The sequence below is a fragment of the Lichenostomus cassidix genome, chromosome 10, assembly GCF_008360975.1.
Source record: "Lichenostomus cassidix isolate B80296 chromosome 10, HeHo_3.0, whole genome shotgun sequence".
Classification (NCBI taxonomy): Eukaryota; Metazoa; Chordata; class Aves; order Passeriformes; family Meliphagidae; genus Lichenostomus; species Lichenostomus cassidix.
In genome coordinates, this window is record NC_139491.1 from 6542287 (window position 1) to 6566984 (window position 24698).

General features: G+C 49.6%; 1 protein-coding gene across 2 annotated transcripts; it reads right to left on the reverse strand.

Moving 5' to 3' along the window:
- Positions 1-1057: 1057 nt before the first annotated feature.
- KLHL25 (kelch like family member 25) lies at positions 1058-19186 on the reverse strand. Of its 2 annotated transcripts, XM_085070419.1 has the most exons (4): positions 19032-19167; positions 18589-18661; positions 7278-9108; positions 1058-2583 (listed from the first exon to the last, which is right to left on the reverse strand). In XM_085070419.1, exon 3 carries the CDS (start codon positions 9089-9091, stop codon positions 7322-7324), a length of 1770 nt encoding a protein of 589 aa, XP_084926545.1. In that variant the 5' UTR covers positions 9092-9108; positions 18589-18661; positions 19032-19167; the 3' UTR covers positions 1058-2583; positions 7278-7321. The 2 variants fall into 2 exon arrangements, with proteins under 2 accessions (XP_084926545.1, XP_084926544.1); XM_085070418.1 differs by lacking the exon at positions 18589-18661 and having other exon boundaries at positions 19032-19186.
- Positions 19187-24698: the final 5512 nt, after the last annotated feature.

Here is a 24698-nt window from a genome sequence, read left to right on the forward strand (position 1 = left end):
CCAGAGTCCCATATAAAACCTGAATCAACAAAACTATAGGGGATTTGATTCACATCCCCCCACCTTTTTCTCCCCCCTCTCCTGCTCATCAAACAGTAATTTCTACCCTGAATTGGTTTCCCAAAGGGGTCTTTAATGAGCTTTTTCTATGGAACCTTCCACTCATATCTACCCAGCTCACGTCAGCTAATGCTGCTGTCCCCCCGGCTCCTGCAGGCAAGGGGACAGGTTCCCTGTCTCCTTTACAGCCCAGAAATTCAGGCTCCAAATTCCTCTGAGACACTGTGTAACACCCATATAAAGTTTTGGCTCCCAAGCCCAACAGCCCCTGCTACAAGAGGAGGTAAATACAAATTTGCCTGGTGCCAATTTGCTGCTCTGAGCAATGCTCCCACAGTCCCAGCCCTGAGCACAGCTGGAGCTGCTGCTCTGGTGGGGAGGGAGAACCCAGAGTGCTCCCAGAGCAGGCTGGCTCTCCCTGCTCCTCTGGGAGCTACTCTGGGACAGGGAGAGATGCACATGGAGAAGTGTGGATAGAAGCCCCAGCTGGAAAGCACATCTCTCCTGTCAATAGGCCCCTTTCTTGGGAGCTGCAGCAGCCAAGTGAAGGCAAATAAGGAAAACAGAAGCATGAATTCTTCTTGTCTTCCTTAGAAAATACTGGCTTTCCCTGCAGGAGTATGGCTGTGTCTGCACTGGGCCCCTCAACCTATTTGGCAGGTGTTATTAGCACCGCAGACTTCAAGTTCTCCTGGAATCATGGCACGGACAAGCTGAGTGAGAGCAGCTGTGGAACTGAGAGCCACATGATGTCCTCAGGACATGAGGAGCCCTGGACTTTATTTCCCAGATCTACCATTAACCTTGGACAAGACACTTGACATTGTGCCTCAGTTTCCCAAGCACTGAAGCAATAATAATTACAGCTGGGCTGGTTGCTTTGGAGGCTGTTTGTGAACCACCCCATGGAGTGCCAACCCTGTTATTAGTCCTCGGCCCTGTTATTAGACCTAAATCCAACTTACTTAAGAATGAAGACTCCTGTGAAAAACACACAAACAGTTTCCCAGAACATCATTTTTATTAAAGTTCACAAGCAGCTGAAGGGAAAAAAAAAAAAAAAAAAAGACTAGAAGATGTAAATAAACGTCATCCAGCACATCGCAGACTGGCTGTGCAGAACGTGTGTTCTTCCCGGCAGCGACGGGCGCCCGCTGCTCCAAAAAGACCTTTGTTGTTTGAAGCTGTGTCAAGGCTTTTCATGGCATTGCATCATTCAGCTGGCCAGGCTACAGCTCAACCTCATCCAGGGGCAAGAGGCGAGCTTGGAGCATCTGGAGATGTGCTGTGCGGGGAAGTGGGATGATGCAGGACCATCCTCAGCAGTGGCCAGTCAGGAGCTGCATCCCTGCACTGACAGACAAAATCCACGTGCCTTCCTCCACAGCAAAATGAGGAACAGCTCGGGCTGACAGCTCTTGGATGCATAATCCCAAACACAGTTGGCAGCCAGCGTGCATGGATACCCTGCGGCAGCCTCAGCCCAAGCGCTGGCAGGCAGCGTGCAGTCAGAAATGCTCACATCTCTCCAAGGAGAAGGCAGGATGTGGGGGGCAGCAGGAAGGAGGGGAATGCCTCCCCAGCCCACCCTGCAATGCTACCCTAATCCTCTTGCTCTCTCCCCGAGGCCTTGCTGGAGCCAAGGTGCCCCTTCCCAAGGCACGAGCATTCCCCACTGCACCCCTGTTTCTGCTGCTGTGCTAATGAGAGCCTCACCCACGCAAGGGAAGCTCAGCAGACCGGCTCTGAGCACGCAGTGGGCTTTATCTGGGGAACATCTCGGCAGCAGTGCTGCTGCCTTGGCACACTCACAGAGCCCTGTGCTCTTCCCAGCAGCTGTGTGTGGGGAGCTACACAGCCTCTGACCAAATCACAGCCGGCTGCAGCGGGGAAGGGGGAAAAAACATTTAAAAGGCTCAAAGTACAAACCAAAAGGCACCTGCCCTGTTACGTCATGGTACCTGGCACTGCTGGCAGCCATCCCAAGCTCCTGTATTTTAATATTTCAACAGCCATTGCCTCCATGAAACGGCCAGAGGATGGGGAAAGTCAGATGCTCTCACCCTGTTCCCTTTAACAAACACTTCCAAGTCACCCAAGCAGCAGCCATTGCCAATGGCAAGTTCACTGCCTTAAAAAAAATACTAATATCTCTTAACCCCCCAACCAAGTAACAAAAAGGGCTCTCCAGCCATGACTGCTGAGAGATGCAGCCTCCATCTCCCCAGTCCTGCTGGTCCAGCAGAGCCCACAAACCATCCCTGTGCCCCCAGTGCCCAGCCTGGCAAGCCAGTGCTCTCAGCTCCCTGCCATCCCTGCACAGTGGCCAGTGCCCACTGGCGGGGCTGGGTAGCCCCTGGTGACCCCCGGGCGTGATGCTGGGGTCCCAGCTGTGCCTCCCACTCCTGGTGTCAGGAAGGGATGTGGAAGTTGCCTCGGAGTCCTGTGCGGGAGGACAGGAGGGTCTTGGTCACTGTGTTGGCTCCAGCCGCGAGAGAGGGGACATGGATGTGGCTCTGGCATCTGGGGAAGAAAGAGAGAGCTCATTAACTGGTGTGGTGCTCAGCTCAGCCCACACAGGGCACTCACTGGGGTAATAACCCCCACCCTGAATCCCTGAGGGGGTGGAGGTGGAATCTTCAGCTGGGGAGGGTCAGAGCTGGGCAGGAAACTTCTGTGGACATGACAAGGGAATGAAAAGCTGAGAGAAAAGTTTTCACTTTTTTTTTATTTTTGGGGCAGGGAGGAGAGCCCAAGAACTGGAACAGACAAAACAAAAAGACCCTTTTTCTCTTTTTCCACAGGTTCCTCCAAAAACATCCGTATCACTGACATTTCCAAGGGGTTGATTAATACAGTCTGGGGCCAAGCTCAAACTGCACATGTTTCCATCTGCCCAGGGTTAGGAAAAGCCTGATTTTCATCGACTTTCCTCCCCAGGCCAGCCACTCCCTTCCAACACTGCCTGATAAACTGGCTTCAGAGACAACCAGCCATTTGGAAAGAGCAGCAGCAGCAGAAAAACTGCAATCCCTGTTTATCCGGCCTCACTATTATACACATGCAAATGGGTTTCCCTAGGAGCCACCGGGAGAAACCAGCTGTGACTCTGTTCTGGCAATTCCAGCAGGGTTGCAACAGGTTGCAAGCAACCACCCAGCCCAGCAGCACACAGGTGAGCAGCAGCCTCTAGGAGCCAGGAGATTATCCTGAGGTTTTTCCAGGCTGCTCTTTGCAGGTACACAGGTCTTGGCATGGGAAGGTGCCTCGCTGTGAGCAAGGCCCTGTGGATGGAGCAGGGAATGATGCACAGTGCAAGGTGAAAGCAATGCTTTGTGTGGAAGGGAGCCACACCAGGCAGCTGTAAAAGTGTCTTTGCAAAAGGCTTGTTATCTAAGCTGTAATGTAATAACCAGGAAAAGCCATGGAACTGACCCAATTCCTGGTGTGAGTGTGGTATTGGAATACAGCTCTGGGCCTGGCACGTGGCCTAAATCTTCGCAGAAGCTCTGGGGCCAAAGTTCAGCTCTTAGGTGCCAGAACAGCCTCAAAACCCGCCAGTCTCAGTCGCTCAGCGCCCACCCAAAGGCAGGCACCACCTGCTGGTGCCACCCACAGCCCTCATGGGAGCTAAACACACCCAAGAGCTCCAGTGGGAGCCACAAAATCAGCTCTGAGCTTCTGGATGTGTCCCAGAAATCAGTGCCTGAGCAGTGCCCAGCAACCAACCTCTGCTCCCTACAGTAAAGACTGCGAGGAGGGTCCTGCAGGAGCTAAAAAGCACCTAAACAGGAACCTCAGGGCAGGGGAACCCCTGCCTCCTTGCTGCTACAGGGTTTGGCTCCTCCTGTTTGTTTTGAGATGGGAATTCCAACATCTCCACCTCAGGAGAGCATTTGAGGCTCAGGAGGCAGCACAGAGGGATGCAGTGACTCCCCTTTCCAATTCACCTTTCCTGGCTGGACCATGCAATCTGAAGTGACCATCCCACCCCCACCTGTGACTCTGCCCCGTGACAATGACAGTGTCACACAGGACAGAGAGTCTGGAGAAGCCACTTTAATGTGGAGACAGGCAGCTTGGAGAACCTGTTCCTGGTGCTGCCTGAAGTCACCTCTGGGGAGGTGTGGAGTTGTCCCCATCAACTGTCTCTGCACAGGACTGTGACAAACCACCCACCATCCTCTCGCTGGCTGGGCTGTGCTTCTCTTCGTAAACACAGTCTTTATTAGCTGAGAGCTCAGTATTTTATTTCCCGTCTGTAATGTTTTGCCTCCTCATGGCTCCACCACCACGGGTGGGAGGAGACGAGGCTTTCACGTTTCATATTGCTAATCACACTTGATCCCTGGAATTAACTGTGGGTAACAAGCACTAAATTAATGTCACACGGCCTCCTTGGCAGCAGTGCTGGGACCTCTGCTAAAAGGTGCCCCAGCTCTGGCTGGGAAGGGCGAAGGCCATGCCCTCGAGGAAGCATTTCCAGCTGATCAGTTTTATGCTTTATATGAAAAGCAGGCTGGGTGGTTTATGATCAGCGTTTGTCAAGGGCAGACTATGTGGCTTTCAGGGACCAGTTTTGAGGTGGGAGGTTGTTTTTTCCATGAGTACAAAGCACTTTCTCCTGCCCTGTGACTGCCCAGGCCTTTCCCCACCAGCCCACCTTGCTCTGCTCTGAGGGGTGGTCCCTCCTGAGTTTTTCCATAGAAACCTGAGCAGCTGCTGGCCAGCCTGCCTTCTGGGCATCCCTGCTTGAAGAAGGATCCCAGAGGGACCAAACCAGGTGTTTCAGCAGAGATCTTCCATTGTGGGAGCTGCAAACCAGAAAACCCCTTGGCCAGACCTGCAATAGGACCATGGGGGGAATGGGATCATAATCACAGGATCCTACAGCCAGTTACCCCTGCTCCCAAGCCCCATTTTGGCACAGCCAGGACAGGCAAGGCAGGCACATGGGACATGGCTGGTGCAGCATGGGCAACACATTCAGGGACATTCAATCACCCATCTTGGTGCTTTATATAAGGAGCTGTCACAGTAGCTGAGGCCATAACAATAACTCAGTTTTAAAAAAAGCCTCTAGAAAAATTAACGGGGACAGACATTCTTTCTGGCAAGAGCTCATGTGTATTTTAAATACTTCTTTTAACCAAAGACTGGAAGCAAAGCCAAAAAAGCACATAAAACTCTCACACAGTGACTTTTCACCAGTTTTATTTGCAGTTCCTAGTCTTCTGTGCTTGTGTCAGGCTCCAGATTAGAGGGGGGAAAGACGTATCAATACAACCCCCACAATGCTATTTATTAGGTCTGAACAGCCCAAATACAGCACAGAGAAAAAAAAAGGTAGGAAAGGAAAATAACATGGCTGTGACTCTGTAGACTTTTTTTATTCAGTGGCTGAGGAATCAACCCCCATCTCCCTATTTCTACTCCCAGCCATGTGGCTGGTGTTGAGCTTTAATATTCAGACACATCTGCTACCAGAGAAAATTAATTTTCAGCTCTAGGATGGCTCTTAAAGGGAGGCCCCATTGACCTGAGCTGAAAATGATGGAGTCCTCACAGTCTTTGCTGCAATATTTAATAGCCGAGTGACAGTTAATTAGATTACTGAGCCACTGTGACAGATGCTAGGCAACGCCTGAGGAGGAGAATTTGGAAAGGCCATTATCTTCCAGTGTTGGGAATACTTTAGGATCTCATTTTAACCCTTTCCACTCTTGCCCTGCCCTCAGGGTGGTCCAACCCGTGTTAAAACCAGGCCTTTCACAAAGGCCAGTGTAATGCCCTGGGTGATTTTTTCCAACCTGAGAAAAGCAGGTGGTCACCTTGGGCAAATGCCTGGCAGAGATGCCAGGCACTCCTCCTTGGTTCCAGTCTGGCATCAAAAGAGATGATCCCTGGGAGGTGCCAGCAATTTCACCCACTGGGCGATTCCCAGGCACACCAACCACGCCAAGTGGAAAGCAGGGAAGCGGAGAGGGTGTTAGAGGCTTTGGGCAGCATTCTTTCTTCCCTGTATTAAGTGAAGTGGATTTTGATGAGTCTGTGGAAGAATTTCCCTCCCCACAGTCCCCACTTTCCAAAAAAAATTGTAAGTGAAGCTTGTCAATCCCACACCCATCTGTGAGCGTTTCCCAGCTCCTGCAGCTGGCTGGGATGTAGGCTCCAACCACCAAGGCAGGGCTGTGTGTGCTGCTGGCACTGAGAAACCTGCACACTGAGCTAGCAGAGGTGTTACAGACCTTTTGGGCTTTGCCTGGCCAGTTGCATCTCAGCACAAATTGGTGAGGACATGCAAAAGCCCTGTGGAGCCACACTGACAGTGAGAATGGCCCAAATATCCCACTGGGGAGAAGCGAGGAGGAACTTTGTACCAGGGGCACTGCAGCAGCACCTTCCCTAAGCAGAGAGAACTGGAGTGCCAGAATGAGACAGGACATCATGAGTTTCCACCAACTTTCTTATTCTCACACAACCCAAACGCTGATAAACACATTCTTCTTCTGGTTACAAAACCCATTCCCTCCCACTCAGGTCTGACACAGAAGTCTCAGAAGTTCTGATTTAACGAGCAGCAGTTTGGATGATAAATAAACACCAAGACCATCAAATGCACCTTGGCTTCTGAGCTTTTGCTACCCACTGAAATGTAAATACAGAGCTTAAGAAGAGATCCAGGATTGGCTAGCATTCCAAGGGTCAATTACATATTCATCAGTTCCAAACACATCACCCAGAAAATCAGCAAAGAAATCAAACTACTGAGACATTTCCAAAGCACTTGCTGTCCTGGCATCTCCCAGGACTCACATGCAAGTGTTTTCAGAAACCTTAACTCCCTCAACTGCATGGGAACAGGATGTATTCCATGGTGAGACACATCTGCCCACCCATCCACCCTCAGAAGGGTGACGCTGGCACATCCAGCTACCTTGGAGCAGAGGGAGAGGAGATGTAGATGTATCCATTAAGATACTGCTAGGATCATTTGTAAATAAGAAAACCATGGGAGCTATCTAGGCTTACAGCATCACAGCGCTCTAAGTCATCCCTGGCTCTGCATCCCTTTTAAATCCCTTGCATCACTTTTAAACACTCTCTTCCCATAAAATAACCTCATGAGCAACTGGAACCTGCGGCTTCAGCATGGTGTCTGGAGATACAATTGAGGCACGACAGCAATTTTCAGTTTAAGAGGAGGAGACCCTTACCTTTATTGACCTCCTGGAAACAAGCCCCCAAGCCCTGCCCCTCATCATGAGGGCAAGTGCTTCCAGGTGCTGACAAAAGCTGTGGGGATGAGCGAGTAAGGCACGGTGGTGATACAGTTCCACGTGTCTGACGTAGGGTCATAGCAGTCCAGAGTTTTGCACCTCTGAGTGCCAAAGTAACCTCCTACCACGTAGAGTTTATTCCCCGAGGCCAAGGCGTGGCAGGACATGCGCTTGGCCGTCATGTCCCCGATGCGCGTCCACTGGTCAGTCTCGCAGTCGAAGCGGTAGGCGGAGGCCGCCGTGAACTCCGTGTCTCCTCCCATGATGAAAATCTGGCTGCCCAGCACGGCGGCCGCCGTGTATCGCCAGGGCTGCGGGCACTCGGCCTTGATCGTCCATCGGTTCTCAGCTGGATCGTAGCACTGCACCTTGGACACCATGTCTCGGTGGATGCTGGTCCCACCGAAGACAAAGAGCTTGAGCCTGGCGCTCACCACTGCGGCGTTGCTCACTCCATCTCTCAAGGGAGCCACCATCGTCCATTTGTTGGATATGGGGTCGTACTTCTCTACTTGCTTCAGGGAGACAGAAGGAGATGCAGGGAAGACTCCAGCTACTGCGGTGTGTCCACCAACCACATACAGGCAGTTTTCCAATTCGGCTGAGCCGTGTCCAAACCGAGCAATTAACATTGGGGCAGCTTTGGACCATTCCTCATGCACGGTGTCATAAACCCAAACGTCTTTGGAGACCCCGTTCTCTGAGCCCCTGCCTCCAGTGATGTACACTTTGCAGCCAATGGCACAGGCACTGAACTCCTTCCGTGGACTCGGCAGGTCTGCTTTGGGAATGATTTCCTTTGCTTTGTGATCCACTTGGTAGATCTTATCACACATGAAGGTCTGTCCTCCCAGGATCAGCAAGGTGTGCCCAGCTTTGCGAGGCCTGGCACAGGGACTGGTGACAACCCCATCATTCTGGAGGATCTTCTTCTTGCACTGAATAGCTTCATCCAGGACAAGCTTGTTCCTTTCATCCACCATAATCAAGTCCTCGCAAGCCAAGGCTTCCATGAGGCATTCGGAAGGAAGCAAAGCCAGACGAACATTCCTCAGAAGTTCTGGGAGATAAGCCTTCCGCTCATCCAGATCGTATTTCACCCACTGGATGACAGCCTTAAAGACCTTTTCTTCATCCTCTATTTCCAGCTCATCGCTGGAGATGAGGTCCAGCAATGTGTCCTTGGAAAGGTTGTTGAAGTCCTCACTCTTGTGAACAGTCTCAAAGTTGACCAGGCACATCCTCCAGGAGAGCTCATAGAGCCGCCGGCACTGATGAGCATCCGAGAGCAGCATCATGCCCAGGCAGTTGGAAGGGTAGAGGTTCTTCTCCAGGAACTCAGCCGCTGCATCTCGGACATCATGGAACTGCAGCATGTCCCCAGCCTCCAGAAGGGACTCAGCATTCTCCTCATTGATAATGATCCGAGAGGAGTAAGCAAAGTCCAGCAGCAGCTCCAGCACCTCCGGGTGGAGGCTGTCATGGAAGTTGACCTCATCATCCAGGCTCTCCCGGAGTCCATTGCTAAACATGGCCTCGAAGTACCTGCTGGAGGCAGCCAGCACTGCCCGGTGGCACGGGAATGACCTGTTCCCTGCCCACAGGGTGACATCGGTGAACATGCAGTGCTTGCGCAGGGTGTTCAGGTGGGACAGGACGCAGTCCGGGTGGGAGGCCTTGTGAAAAAGCAGGATGTTCATGGAGCCGGTGCTGGTGCGCGATTTACGGTTCTCGTGGACGCTGACGGACATGGTGGCAGAGCTCTTGCCTGCAGGGAAACAAACAGGGAAAGCATTATTCCCTTGTCCTTACTGATAGAAGGCGTGGAGAACACATGCATTTGCTATCCAGCCCTGGGACACTGCCAGCAGACCTCAGGTGACACCCCTGTGGCTCCTGCTCTGTGACTGCTCCTACACCCTCACTCCCCCAAAAAATTTAACTAAGACTGAGCAGGGCAGGAAGGCAGAGCAGGGTGAAGGGGGAAATTCTGCTTTGGTTTCAACAAAGGAGCAACAAAGTGAGGCAATCAAACACCAAACTCGATGGTAGATTGTCTCAACAGCCCCCAGAGGGTATTGGCAAACCGCAGAAGTTTTTTTTCCTTAGAAAACAGCATTGAGAGAGCAGAGTCTCCAGGATAAAGGGCACTGGTCTGTTCTTGGCTCAGCAGAAATCAAGTTTGGCTTCTGATTTTCATGTAGGTAACTGCAGGTTTAGGAAAGGCAGTTGCTACAGGTTTTATTTACAGAATATTTAATTACCAGCACAAGCCAAAAGTTTTGAACAAATTTTACCAAACCCATTTATTGTACTTTTTGATGATAAAACTCACCAGACACCTCATGTGACTTAAAACATTTTGCAGGACAGATTCTCATCAGAATAAGACAAAAGAAAGACATAAATTATGCCTTTTACCAGACAGGCAGAATCAAACACAAAGCTTTTATTAGCTACTATTTCATTTAAGTGATACCTGATACTGATCCTTGCCTGAAACAGAAAAGCCCTTTGGACTAATCAAATTAATACCACCTAGATGATAAAATCCAAGTCATTTACTCCAAAATATTTCAGCCAGATGCATTTTGTTCCCCATGTATCTATAGCAGACAGACAGATATACATGCATAGCCCTCTCTTAGAGGAGAAAGTTAATACAGAAGTTGTCCCAAGGTTTGAAAAATGAAAAAATCAAAACGGGGTCAACCCTCACTCCAGTCACAGAATTGTTTAGACAAGACAGCTGGGGAAGGGTCTTTAGATGGGTTCTTTTTGTTGATGTTGGCTGGGTGTTTTTTTTAACTTGTTCTTCACCACCTGGGGTTTCTCAAGGGTCTTTCCAGCCTGCAAACACAAGGTCTGCAGATGAGCCCTGTCCTCCCCAGCCAGGCTGAGCCCAGCATCACTGGGGGTCTTGGGGAAAACCACGAAACGCTGGGAGAGCAGACGCAGAGCTCCCAGGCTGCCGGCAGGTCACAGCCCTGACCTGGCAGTGACCTGGAGCTGCACAACCCTCCCACACTCCATGGGTGGATGACCTCAGGAGGAGGCAGATGGCCAGATAAGCTGCCTGACTCAGGCTCTGCTCATGAGCTTCCTGCCCCTGCTTCTCCAGTGCCTCCAAAAGAGTCCGAATTAGACAAACACTCTTGGGCATGTCGCTCCTTCCCCACCCGCTGCTGTGAGTTATTGAGGTTGGTCTTCTCAAGGCCTCACTCATTCCTCAGGGCTGTGTCACAGTCCAGGGAAAAGTCTCTGTGCTTCTCCAGGCAGAAACAACAGCTTGGCCAAGCAGCCACAACTCCTACTTTGTCTCCAAGTCGGGGGCAGGAGCACTGATGTGGTGGGATATGTCCATGTCTATGGTCCAAACCCCTGCAGCCCGGGATAGAGGCTGACAAGCTCATTTCACTCCTGACTGGAGGCTGTGCAGAATCAAGGCTCCAAAGCAGGAAGGAAAATGCCATTATGGAACAGCACTTTGAAGTGCATCTGAAGGAAATGTTTCCAACATCTACACCCAGCGCAGGAACAACACTAATTTAGGAGGTTATATGGATTCCCACGTCAACACCGAAGCGAGGAATACAAATGAAACATTTATGAGTCTGCTAAAAGCTATTGATTTAGGTTCCTATTCCTACCACCTCAGAAACCAACCTGCCACAGCCACTGCTTTCTTTGCTCATAGCTCAGGTCAACTATTCAGTGTTAACCTTTGATTTGCTTATGCACAAAAAAAGAAGCAATTCATATAGGACAGCTGTGGAAACAAACAGAGACTGCAGGAAGGCAGCAATGATTTTTCTGACACTAAGATTAAAAGCAGCTACTCAGAGTGGAAGGAGCAGGTCATTCAGAAATTAGAACGTCTACATAAAAGCTGAACCAAAGCCATTTTTTATATATACATACACATACAGACACACACATCTATCACACGTGCATACACACACACATACACGTATTTATCAACTCTCAGGCTTCTAGCATCAAACTTCTATCCCAGGGAACTTGGAGGCAAAGAATATTTCTATCCTATATGTATTTAACAATATTCAAGGAATAAACTGGCAGGTTGCAATCTAGTCCCCAGCACTGCTCTCCCTATCACATTGTCACTATAGGCACCTACTGATCTCCAGCGCAGCTGGAAGTCTGAAAGCTAAAGAGGCCACAATCACAGCCCCTTTACTTGGCCTCTCGTGGAGCAGGGTTATAATACTGGGTGTCACTGGTCCCAGACAAGCAGGGCTAGACAGGCCATTAAACTGAAACTAAAGCAGCCCCTGAACTCTGGGGAGCAGCCATCTCACCAGAAAGCCTCGTGGTTTTCAGAAACACCCAAACAGCTTTTTCTGAGGGCTTCTTGAATCCTGCCAGAGCTGGGCACATGCAGAAAAGTGTCAGGTACTAATCTTTCCCCTCACCACATGCCTCAGTCTACCAGAGACCTTGGCATCATCTCACCCATACCAGACAAACAGAAACTGCAGGCAGCAGCTATTTCATCTGGTGGGTCTCTTCCAAAAATCTAGCAGCTGACAAACCTCAGAAGCCTGTAGGCAAAGTGTCTTCTACAATTTCATGATGTGCATGGAAGTGCTTCAATTTCAGCCATGTTTAACTGCAGCTATGAGCAGGCTGGACCCGTGACATGTTCATTCTCTGAAGCAGACAGACTCCCTGCTTCCCTTACCCAACTACTGAGCTAAAGAGAAAAAGCAGAACCACTCAAAATGAGGAGTATTTTACACAAAGCAACCTGTCAGTGGCTCCTGCCAAGCTCCCACTTGCTCTGTGAGAGCCTGGGGGTTATCAGAGCTCCCAGCTGCATCTTCCATCACGCAGGAAGCTGCTGCTGGAACAGCCATGTCAATGGGAACAGCAGAAGGCCTGACCTGAACAAACTGGGGCTTGGATTTCTCCGTGGTGCATGCATTATTTTTCCTTCAAAAGGCAGTTATTGAGAAAATAAGTATCTACTGCATAACCTTTTAAAGGGATCTTACTGCACAGAGAGGCAGATAATAATCCTTTTTCCATATGGATGAGGGCAGAGGGGCATCAGCTTTTTGACAGCTATCCAATGCTGTCTGCTGGCTGTAGTATTCCCCTGGCTGTCTGCAGCCTTTGTACAGCCAGGATGGGAAAGACAGGTTTTTTCCAGCAGAGCAAGATAAGGTTGCTTTGAAAATCCTTCCACTCATCCAGACAGGGCAGACAGCAATCCTGAAAGAGGGAAAGAGTTGGCTCAGGAAAAAAAGACCCCTTAAATCTCAACTCATGAAGAAAACACCCTAACAGTCTCTCTGGACAGGACAAAGCTTGCAAAGAGAACGAGGGGAAAAACAAAAGCATGGAGCTGGCCAAACTCCCCACTTGAAGAAACAGAGCTCTCCTGCCCAAGTGCCTCTTGCTTGCTACAAACCACAGCCCAGCAGAAGACTTTCCCTCCCAGGCTGATGGGTCACCACGTCAGAGCCCTGCTGGAATGGTCCTTTAGGAGAACCTCAGGAAATACTCTACCATCTCCTGAAAAATCCGAGCACCTCTTGGACAGATATTTTGAAGCTCAGAAAGACTATTGATACTATATTTAGCCAGGCTTCGGGTTCCCCCTCCATCTCAAACCAGCAGGCTCTCCACAAATCTCCAATTTCATTCACCACCTGCAGGGAATCACCAGCTGAGATCCTGCTTGCTTTCAAGAGGGCAAGATTTGAGAGTGAATGAGATGCTCTCCAGTGAGACTTCAGGAGATCAAGTATCATTCCAGCTTAGAAGGGCAGAACTTACAGGGTTTTTAAGTGTTCTCCCAAGACCATAAAGGTTGGCTAAACACCAACAAAGACCCCAAGTCCCACAATCCAAAGCTGGCAATTTCTGTTTTGCCCATGAGAGGAACAGCAAGCAGAACACATTTCTTTTTGCCCCACTCAACCATGAACTATTTAAAGCTGTAAATAAGTAAATAAATAAGCAGTAAGGTTCCCTGCTGGCTCAGCCCAGAAGACCTGGAAGAAGCTGCTCACACTGCAGCAGAGTTTCATTCCCAAGCAGCCATATGGGCCTTCTTTGTATGGGCTGAACCACAACCTACAGAGACTCCTTCCAAACCAGAGCAGACCCACCTGGAATGGCCAGTGACAGCAGACAGAAGATTAATTTTTATTTTCTTTCCATCTCACAGTATCAACCCTGTGGTGTGAAACACTGTCTTGAATTCAGTCAAAGTTTAACTTCTCCCTGAACACGGTGGGATCAATTCTCTACTAATTAGTCATGTGCCTGCTCTCTCACCCTAAATATCTGTACCTTTCCAACGCTTTCATGGACTCCACCACCTGGTGCTTAGGCCAGCAGTGTTATCCCCAGGCCAAAATTACTGCTATAGAACCAGTTTCTCCCTTTTTACTGTAGAGAGTAGCAAACTAGAAACAAAGTCACCTACTGTGTTGTCTTCACAGATCTTTACTCCTTGCAAAACTGCTTAGGAGAAAGAGCAGTGAGGCAACACACTGAGCCAGATACAGCTCTATTTCTGATGCAATTTCCCAGCACTGGAGACCATCAAAAGGTTTGAGAAAGGGGATCTGTTACATGCAGGCACTCACATACTCAGAGGCAGCTTGAGCTTCAAAAGCGGAAAAAAACCAACAGAAAACAGGAAAGGATGGTGGGGGAGAAAGATAAAAAACAAGAAAGGGGAAGGAACAAATGTGAAGATGTTTTCAGATGGTTTTCCTGTCCTTGCATTACACAGTGGATTGTCAGGTACACAGCTTGGAGCTGCTTGAAATGCTCAGTACTAATAATGCCCTTCTGTCAAGAGTGCTTGAGATGAAAGGAATTAAAATAGCACCTGGCATTTAGTGCAGGACCACACTTGCTGAGCATGGAGCCTGGGCTGCTGCCAGGTGGGCAGCACGGGACCTTCACTACATCATCTCCCAGGCATGCCCTCTGCTCTGTCCACACTCCTGGCATGTCTGCATGCAGACTCTGCTCTCTAACAGGCTGGGTTCATCTCCAGCAATTCCGGTGAATTTAGTGGTTTGCCTGTGTCAGCCAAACTTGTTCCTGTTCTCTTCAGGATGACTAACATGGCAAAGATGCAACTGTGATTTTGCAGGTTGGAATTCAGACAACATGACTGCCATGAATCAGAAGGTATCGCTCTGGATTTGCCCTTCCTGACAAACTCTCGATGTTTCGCCAGATTTGCCAAGAGGCAAGCAAAGGAAAGGCAGCTGACTCCATCCCCACAGTGCGGAATTTCTGATCCTGCCCCAGCCTTTGAGAATGGGAGGCATCCTTATCATTTCTGCTCATTTTTTCACTTCCTAGTCTAGCCTGTACATCCTAGACAGAAAACAGAGAGACCATGTGAAAGGCTCCTTCTGTTGGCTCAGACAGAAACTGGGAGGTTTTCCAAGCCCAATTCTGGAGGCTCCAGGAATCAGATTGTCTGGAGAAGATCCGGGTACATATCTGAACGTTTTGAAACTCAGTCTCAGAAACTCGTTCTGAGTTCCATATCCTCCTATCCCATTTTCATTAGTACCCACCATTCCTCCCTTTAAATCCACGCCCCATTCTGAGCCCAAAGCCACCACAAGAATCTACTGAATGCCACTTACTTGATAGAAAACCAAAACATTATTGCCAAGTTGAACCAATTAGTGAGGTTCTTGTTTTGTCTTGCAAAAGCACTGGTAAGAGGGGCTGTAGTGTCTCAAATCTATGACACACATTCATCTGAGTCAAAGGCAACCATGCTCCAACCATAATAAAAATATGTCTAGGAAATCCTCTTTGCATGCAAGCCATACAGTTTTATTCACAAATCAGGTACTGGACTTGCTACTTTGCAACTGAGATTCTCCCATTAAGCTTCTCGAGCTACCTGTGACACAATCCAATAAAGTTCATGCTCACCACTAAGCACACTGGCTTTGCTGTTCCTGGGAATACCACGCCCTCCTACAGCCACTACCCAAATCGGGATAAATAATGCTTTTAGCCACAGTCCAGGCTCCAGACAATAGCTTTTCACTGCTACGCCTTAACCCCAGCGGATCTTTTCAGAGCCCGTGATTCATTTCAGAGGCTGTGGTGGGGTTTTGTCCTTCCTGCTGCCCTCCAGCTCTGCTTGTGAATACATCCCATTCTGCCAGATCAATCACAGGGGCTTTGCAAAATGAATGGGGGGCTGCAGAGGAGGCAGGCGAGTTCACAATCCCGTCTTCCAAATTATACTCAAAAAGGCTCCAGAATGGGAACAGTCTACTTGATCGCAGTACCTACCCCAGCCCCATCTGGGCAGGATAAAGTCCTTTCCAAGCAAGCCAAACTTGCTAATGTGCTGCAAAGGCAAAAGGCCTTTGGTACTTCAAACACAGAAGAACCACAGGCCACTTCCCAGGGAGAGTTTAGGAGATGAGATGTGGTATACGTCAAATTAATGCCAGAATAACCGCGGCAGCTGCTGACTCCAGAGATCTTATTCAGATCCTCCCACTCTCCCAGCTCTGAGGCTGGCAAAGCTGAGTGCTCCAGTGGCCAGGCTGACCAAAAGCCCTGTCACGGATGCTCACACCAAACAGGTCTGTCTGCCTGCCTGCTGTCAGGGCAGGATTTCAATTTTGGGCCTGGCCAGTTAAGCTGGGGTTTTGTTTTGCCTTCCCTATTCCCCTGCCAGGCAGGAGATCATGGTACAACTGCCAGGTTTGGTTTGCTCATTTGCAATTCTGGATGGAGTTCAGAGCCATGGAGATGGGAGGCCCTCATGCCTCCTGAATGGATTAGCCCCTAATGCTGCTGGGCATGGGGGACAGCCATTCCCAACTAGATTGTAAAGGAGTGACAGATATTGAAGGGCCTGGGGCTGCAAGACAGGGCACTGCTTATTGCTTTCTGGCTGTGGACAGAAAGAACAATCTGATTTTTCCATTTCAGTACTCACACAGCATCAAATCACACACTCAGCTTGCAAGTTGTGTGCCACTGTGGCATCCCTGCTGCAGCCCAGGCTGTCCTGGGCATCCCTGCACACACTGCAAGCAAACCAGAGTGAGTGCCAGTGTGGTACAGTAATAAATTCGCCTTACCACAATGTGACAGGCTATCATACAGAACTGGTAGTCTGTGCAAAGCCTAATGGTCAGCAAGCAGACAGTGGTTATGGGACATACAACATTCCCAGGCTCGAGTGATGGGGGAAGACAGAGCTGTCTGTTCTGGCTGCACTGATACTAATAGTCACTGCGGGGATATAAAGCTGATAAGCAAAGACAGAGCAATGTGATGGTGGTTAAAGGTCAGGCCAGAGGGCTTGGGATGGCTTGTTACAGCTAAATGCTTCCTCACCAGCATTCCTGCAGCCACTGTTTTCAGCAATGCCAGCTACACTCACTGCAATTCAATTACAGTCTATGAAAGTGGGGAGTAAATCTATCCCTCAGCTCAAGTGCTGACACGGCTCCAAACCTGCCCTTTCCACAGTCCCTGAGCACAGTGAGAGCCATGGACACCCTGGGCCAGCTCTGCCTGTCCTGCTCCACCTACTCACACCCAAGCCAAGGCACTGCTCAACACTCTTTTGTAATGCTGCCATTTCCCTCCCCACCTCGCAACACTGCCTGTCCTCTTCCACCTCCACAGATGGCCACATCCTGCCCTTCCTGTTTCACCCATCCACCTTCTGAACATTGCCTAAAACCTCCTCTGGCTGCTAAAAAGGACGTGAACTCCTGCAGGCTTTGGGGACAGTTTGTCACCACCACAGGGACAAAAATGTTATCGTAATTCACACGTGCATACGTACAGATATGCACACACTCCTTATCTCCAAACCAGACCATGTCCAGCACTCCCTCCAGAGCTGGAGGATCCATACTCTGGATCAGACTCATGCTCATTTTCACACGTTTGGAATACGTGTTATGCAACATCTTGTCATCTGTTCCCAAGCTGTCGCCTTCACAAATTTCTTCTGCCTTGCTGCTTCAGTCAAACCATTTTCAACTGGCCTTATCTCCTCTGCAAAAGCACATCTGAGACACCAACCTCCCTGCTTGAGATACTTGAGCCTGCCCCAAACACAGCGTGAGAGGATACCAAACTCTGCACACATGCTGAGAAAGGAGGACTTCAGATAACAATCCTTAAATACTTGAGAAAATGAACAAAAAAAGAATGGTAAATTTAAGTTCTTCCGTGCTGAAGCTGCTTACAGTCTCCCATGTCCAAATTATGGTGCAATTCTGCAGCAATTTTCACTCTGCTTTGAATCCTGAGAATCTCATGCCACCCCACACCTTCCTGCTCCAAAGCAGACTTCCACCTATGTCTCCTCCCCAAGTGCTTTACTTGGGCTTATCACAAAGATAAGCCAGAACAGATGGTTGGGGTTAAAGACACAAAAGAGACAAAATATGTTTTCAGATAAGATTTGATCCGCAGCAGAAAACAGGACCAGGAAAACAGAGAGGCCCCAGAAAGGGTCCCATAGCATTAAGGAGCCAGACTCTTTGAGAGATGGACAGAGAGTAGAACATAAAGCAGAACTCAGACAGGGACAGGGACAAAACAGTAGAGGAGAGCTCAGAGCACTGGAAGGAGACTGTCACCAGAGCAGCTGAGCCAACAGCAGCAGCTGGCCACCACCAGAACACATGGGCTGTGTGACACATCTCGGGTTGCTCCCAAGGTAAGTTCAACAAAAACAAGTGTCACAAGACGCAGGAAGGAAGAAGGAAAGACACGGGAAGTTGTCAAAGTATAAAGGTTACAACGCTGCTTGTTTTCTTTTTGCGGCTCTGGATGTGTCCTGGAGAGGAAGAGGTACGTTTGGAGGAAGACTACAAACACTCACAGCACCCTGGCTGAGGAAATCACTCCAGCAGATCACAAGAGAACACACGCAGAGCTTGCCAGGAAAGGAAAACAGAGCAGTGCTGACACTGGGGCTCTCCACTCGAATTGTATGAAACATTCAGCTGTCTGCTTATGCAAGACTGAGGGCAGATTTTCCAAGCACAGGTCTGCCTGGTCTGAGCCCTCCACCCCAACAACTGCAAGTGGACAGATCAAGAAAGCGAAGAGAAAAGCAATTAAAAAAAACCAACCACCAAACAGGCTATTAACTTTTTTAAGTGCAAAGGGGCCCGTGAGGACAGCAGAGGGAGGAAGAACGATTTTTCTCGTCTGTCAGCTCAGCTCAGTCACTCACACAAACCTGCTCACTTCTCCAGACAGGGCTGTTCGAACTGATTTCATCAGAGGCCATGCAAGTTCTGTCCCTTGGAGCACTTTTGAGAGATAATACACAGGGACGAGAGAGGCGAGAAAAAACAAAGCAAAAAGCAATGCCACTTTACTCTCATATTCATGAGATAGGAATACTTTCATATTCAAGGAATGTCATATTTTTTAATTTTTTGGGGTTTTTTTTTGCTTTAGAAGTGAAAAGCCCTTCCCCTCCCTAAACCTTTCTCTGCCGCTTCCTGCCTATGGAACACGATGCTCCGAACCCCGGCGAGCCCCGGGCCGGTACCGGCGGCAGCACTCGGGGTCCCTGCTGTCGGTGCCCGGCACATCTCCGCCCCCGCGCTCCGAACCACGCACACCCCCTGCTCGGAGCGGGTCCGGCAGCGGCAAAACTGGGGGGAAATCACTCACCTTCTCTTCGCCGAGCCGAAACCTCCGGGAGCGGCGAAGCCCCCAGCCCGGGAGGCAGGGAGGGAGGGACGAGGCACGCAGGGCTGGAGCGCGGAGCGATGCGCGGCTCCCCGCGGCCCGGCGCGGCCCCGCGCCCTCCCCGCGCACAATGTACCCGCCGGGCGGGACCGGCCGCGCGTGGGACCGCGGGGGCGGGGCCGGCCGCCACCGCCTCCGCCAATTAGAGAGCGCCGTTCCTGTGACGCGCCCCTCCGCCACGCCTCCTGCGGGAGCAGCGACCAATAGGAGAGCAGGAGGGCGGCTTGTGGGCGGGGCGAGGCACCGGAGGTCCCTGGGGCTGAGGGCCCTTCCGCCGGGCCGGCCCTGCCGAGCTGCGGCCGCTGCGTGTGGCTGCTGCGGAGCTCTGCGGGGGAACGGCCGGCGCTGCGCTGTGCTGCGCTCTCCTGTGGAGATATCCCCACATCCACAGGACGAACCCGCCCCCTCTGCCCCGGCCTGTGCCGCCGCAGTCAGCGCGCCGCGGGTTCCTGCCCGGCCGGCTCTGCCCCGCTGTCCCGCAGGATGGGCACCCCGCCGAGTGATGTCCCCACGTGTCACTCACCCAGCGCCCGCCCACGCCTGCAGCGGGACGGGGAAAGCCAGCAAAACCCGGCTGTAATTCAGTCAAATCTGTGAAATCGCCGGCCTCAGCAGAATTTCGGTGCGTGGGGAGTGTGAAGGTCACCAGGCTCACCCCCGGTCACTGCCTGCACTCGGATGGACACTGGCCAGAGGCCTTGGGGACCACCCGCGGGTCCGTGCCGTCATCTGGAGGGAGCAGGGGGGACGTGGCAGTGCTCCCTTCAGCACCAGTGTGGGCTGAACCTGAAAAAAACCCGCTCCTTTAGAAACAATAACATTTTTCAAAGCAATAACGTTTTCGCATAACACCAGAGCAGCTGGAAGCAGCAGTGCCTCTGATCCCACCCGTGTTTTCCAAGCCCTGCTGTGCAGTGAGGCACAGCAGGTAACTGCAGGCCTGCCCTGTGGAATAATTTCACTGAGAGTGGCTGTGCCTTCCCTGGGGTTTGTGGAATGCTTCATCTAGCAGAAAAAAGAAGCTGAAAGCTTTTTTGGTTTCACAGATTTTGAATACACAGAGGAGGCAGGGAAGAGCTGGTTGCTATCTTCTCCCACGGCCCCATTTCTCCAGGGCCCTACTCCCTATACTCAGTCACAAATGTTCTGTAATAAGAGTCAAGTGAAAAACTAACAGTGTATCTCCCCACATAATGGCTGGAGGGGAATATCCAGGTCCAAAGTGTGCTGAAACTTCCATACATCCAGGGATGGACTATTTAAGGGCTGCTCCTTCCAATCTAGTAAAGGAAATCTCCCCATTTTCCCATGGAAGTGACTACCACTGCTTGTCCTGGCTTTGCAGTGGTGACTCCATGGAAGTGCTGCCTGTGTGACCAATTTCACACGGTGTGGGCATGGGAGGAGGTGGAAAGTTGCTGCTGTGGGGAGATATTGAAACAGAAGTTCCAATAAATGCAAAATACAGTCCTTTCTTTCCAGCTTGAGATAGAAGGCCAGCTACAGCTGGCACGGGCAGTGCATGGTAAATAACAAAGTACACTGAAGATGTTGAACTGTATCGAATTCCTGTTTTTTTGGATCTGTGTTGTTCCAGGTGATTGCAGTTTAACTCTTAGGGCGCTGCTGCCTTCCTAGGTACGAGCACAAATACTCTAGAGAAGGCTGAATATTGTCCGGGAGCCTGCTAATGACTTTAATGAGCTGTTCAGGAACACAACAGGGATTTGTGCAATAGGTGGGTGTGGTGGCTCCCTGAACACATCTGTTAAACAACAAAAACATGAAAGACAAAATTGATTTTCCCTATTCCTGCTGTGTTCAACCCAGCTGTTCCCGAGTATGAAGGAGCTGCGGAGAAAAGCAAGGTCGTGTTTCTTAATTCCGAAGCGCTTTTACAGTGCTACTACAAAAGCCAAATGCCATCCCAGCAAGCTGTGTGTGAATCCAGACTGTCAGTCTGCAAGCTGGCAGGCAGAATTCTGCCAGCTGCCTGTCCTGGGGATGCACAAACCTCAGGAGAGCTCCCTGCAAAACTCTACCTGGAAAGACGCTTCTAAAACAGGATGTCTATCGCTAATCTCCACCCACCAGCTTCTGAGCTGTAACTCTCACTCCTCCGTCTGGGGCAAAACACGGGGCAGTCCCAGGAAACACTGCAGGAAACATCCTGTGCTGTAGCAGTGCACACAGCTGGTGTTAAGATGCTCAGGCTGATGGGATTAGGATATTTGCTTTTGTTCTGAGGGAGCAGCAGAAGGCCAGCCACGGCAGTGATGGGCACACCAGACATACGGAGTGGCAACCAAGTCCTCACTGTGAAGGATATGCAGAGCCAGACATCTGAGAAGGCAGGGGCAGCACAATAGCAATGCTTAATAGAAAAGGAAAAAAACCTCGCAGACATTTTAAAATGTTTTTAAATCTCTTCTTAAAGAGGATTTAAGAATTAGGCGTATGTAGAGGAAAGAAGCTTAATTTATGATGAATGCTAATACCATCTCCTTACATATGGTAGTGGCCTTAAGCATCCCTGAGGGTTTTTGAGGGACTAGTGCTGTGGTTATAATTTCAGTGTATAGGGGAAACTCTCTTGTATTATTAAGCAAATCATGCCCTGCATTGGCCTATGGTTTGATGTACATGATGCATAGTTGATGTCATCCAGCTGGGGAGACAGGATTCTGCAACTTGTTGGTATTTTGAGAATAATTTGGAAAACTGCTGACTGAGACCCGTTCCTTCATCATGAACCATCAGAGTTAATTTTTTTTTAAATTTGGGAAAAGAAACCCCAAACCCGAAGTTTTAAATAATAGTGTTTACCCCTTGGCTATATTTGTTTAGCATAATATTCATTATGGATGGAAAATGTAAACATTTGCAAAGTTAAACATTTGATTTGACTACAGAAAACTATTCTGTTTGTTACAGAAATCAGCACTAATTGCCTGGTTCCCATTAAATTTTCACTTTCCCAAAAATGGAGAGTCAAAAGATTTTATCCTAGCCAGAATTCACTAGCTGCCTTTACCCATTTATATCGTGGAGCTAGATCTCCTGATGTAGCTGACTAAGTAGGTGGTGTCCACAGAAGTAGGAGGGATAAAATCTGGCCCACAAACCACGTTGACTTCCTTGCATCCATTTCTATTTTTCCCTGAACATTCCCGTCCTACAACACCCAGCTCTCCAATGGGTTAAATAATAAAATTAGTGTTTTCTCCTCCAGGTCACTGTTTGTAGTCCATCACAGGTCATGCCACAACCAGCTAATGGCTGCTAAGTGGTCTGTGTGAAATTAGTTTAGTGAGTCTCCAGCCAGAAGCCAGTTGACAGATGCCCAAAAATCAGTACTCCAATTGGCTTTCTTGTTGGCAGTCACAGCAGCTTGGTCAAGGCCCTGCAAATTCAGCATTTCCCTGAGGCCAGGAACAGAGACAAGGTTGGTTGTGAACCCTTTCCTCTCTTTTGAATGCCAAAAGTCTCTAGAGAAGGTCACAGCACAATGCTGAGTGCCAGTGCTTGAGGACCTTGCTATTACCCTGAATTCAGCTCTCCAGGGAACTGGTGGTGGCAAAGGCAGGAAAAGCTGCTGAAGACTCCCTACAGAGGCAGCCCTGACATCAGGGAGAGGGTGCAAAGTGGCAGTGGGAGTCTTGATGGAAGATTTCACCCTTTGGCTTGTCCTGCACAGGAGTGCAAGATACAGAGCTGCCAGTCAGACTAAACCAATTTAGCATTCCCTGCAGAAACAATATAAATCCAATCTCCCTCCCTCTCCGCCTTTTCCTCCTGATGCCAAATTTAAACAACCTCACTTTTTTTGGCAGCAGGAAACTTCACAATTAAATATAGAAGCAGAGCACACTTTGGGATGGAACTTCCAGCCAGGGAACAACAGATGGCATTGTTTGCTGGGCTGGAAAAGCTGCATCTGCTCCTAGAAGAAATGCTAATCAGGGCTTAATTAGGCATTCAGAGGGAACTGTATCCCATCCCCTGGACAATGGCCATGTGCACATGATCCTGAAAAATACATGGAAGAAGATACAAAATCATCAAAAATCCTCACTGGACCAAGTCCAAATTTGGCACATTATGTGATAGGGTATCCCAGAGACTTTCCCTGTGCTGAAATCCATCCAAACCACTCAAAATAAAAATGTAGTTGTCAAAGACTTGTTTTATTTCGTTTGCAAGTGGTCAGTGATTTTGTTTTCAGTTTCAAAGCAAATCTTTCCAGCCTAGCACTGGAATCAGATCCCATCCTGGCAGCTCTCTGACTCGCTGAGGTGTGGCAAGATTGAAGGGTTGCTGAGATCTCATGGCAAGTACTGCAAATGGGGATAGAAGAGTCAGAAAGATCAATAACACACACCTTGCCCAGGATAACTGATCCCACTATAGAAACACAAAGGTAGTAAAGAAGAGGATGGTGGAAAATGTCCCCCAGTTCATTCCAACTGGGTGTTCAAGCACAAAAGGAGTCCCGTGATGTGCAGTACTTTCTCATGTGAGGACATTGTCCCTCCTTCCCTCAGCTCTGCCAGCTTCACCCAGAGATGCAGGCAGGCAGAGCTCTGTGTCCTTATTTCAGCATCTTCTCTTTGGAATATCAAAGCACCTCCTCAATCTGGAGGCAGCAGGGCTGTTTGCAAAACGAGGCTGCCAAGCATTTCACCAAGAGAGTGGCCCCAGCTGCCAATTTTACCAGCACTGCAGAGATCCACATTGTGCTAAGGCTTTGCTTTCAAGCCCTCATCTTATTTTAGTGTCCTCTTGCTCCCCTGCCTGGTTCAAAGCAGCTCATCTGACCAACCTGGTCTAGTAGAAGATGTCCCTGCGCATTGCTGGGTGTGCTGGACTGGATAATCATTAAAGGTCTCTTCCAACCCAAGCTATTCCATGATTCTTTGTCCTAGCTTAGGGCCTGGGGCTGCTCTGTTCACTGGGAGCTCCATACCACTTCAGGTGCCTGGGACAACGTGCTCCTCATGGGCAGTGCCAATGGGGATCCCCATTTTGCTGGTAGCACACTTCATTTCCAGTCACTCTGGAAACATTCCCCATGGGTAAAAAATCACTCAAGTCCCTCACACCTAAAAAATGTTCACGAAGAGGGATCATTACTGATTCCAAACAATACTCTCCAAACATTTCCCCAAAATCACTGGAGATTAAAGGAATTTTGGAACAAGTGACTTAGAGCTGAAGTAAAAGAAAGACTTTTCTTGGCACTGAGGCAACTTTCAGCAACTCCAGAGTGGTGAAGAGAAACATAACAGTGTCCTAAACCATTTCTGCCTTCAGCAGCTTTCTGCTTCAGAGGGATGTCAGTCCTGATCTGGCACAAACTTAAGGGCAACTAAAAGCAAAAATGGTGTTCCTGACGAAGGACTTAGCTGCAGATGATGAAGATGTACGCCCTGAGCACTTAGTTTGGGGGTTGCTGTGCCACGCTCACCACCACCACAGTTTTGATCCCAGGCTTGGCTGTCTGTCTCTGAACAGCCTCCCATTTTCTCTGAGTGTGCTCTGTATCCCATTAAACATCATGACCCCTGTCATGTCTCTTTGAGAGAAACC

Bases quoted from the DNA above. Each gene is read 5' to 3' on its own strand.
- KLHL25 (XM_085070418.1), bottom strand. From the start codon at position 9,091: ATGTCCGTCAGCGTCCACGAGAACCGTAAATCGCGCACCAGCACCGGC.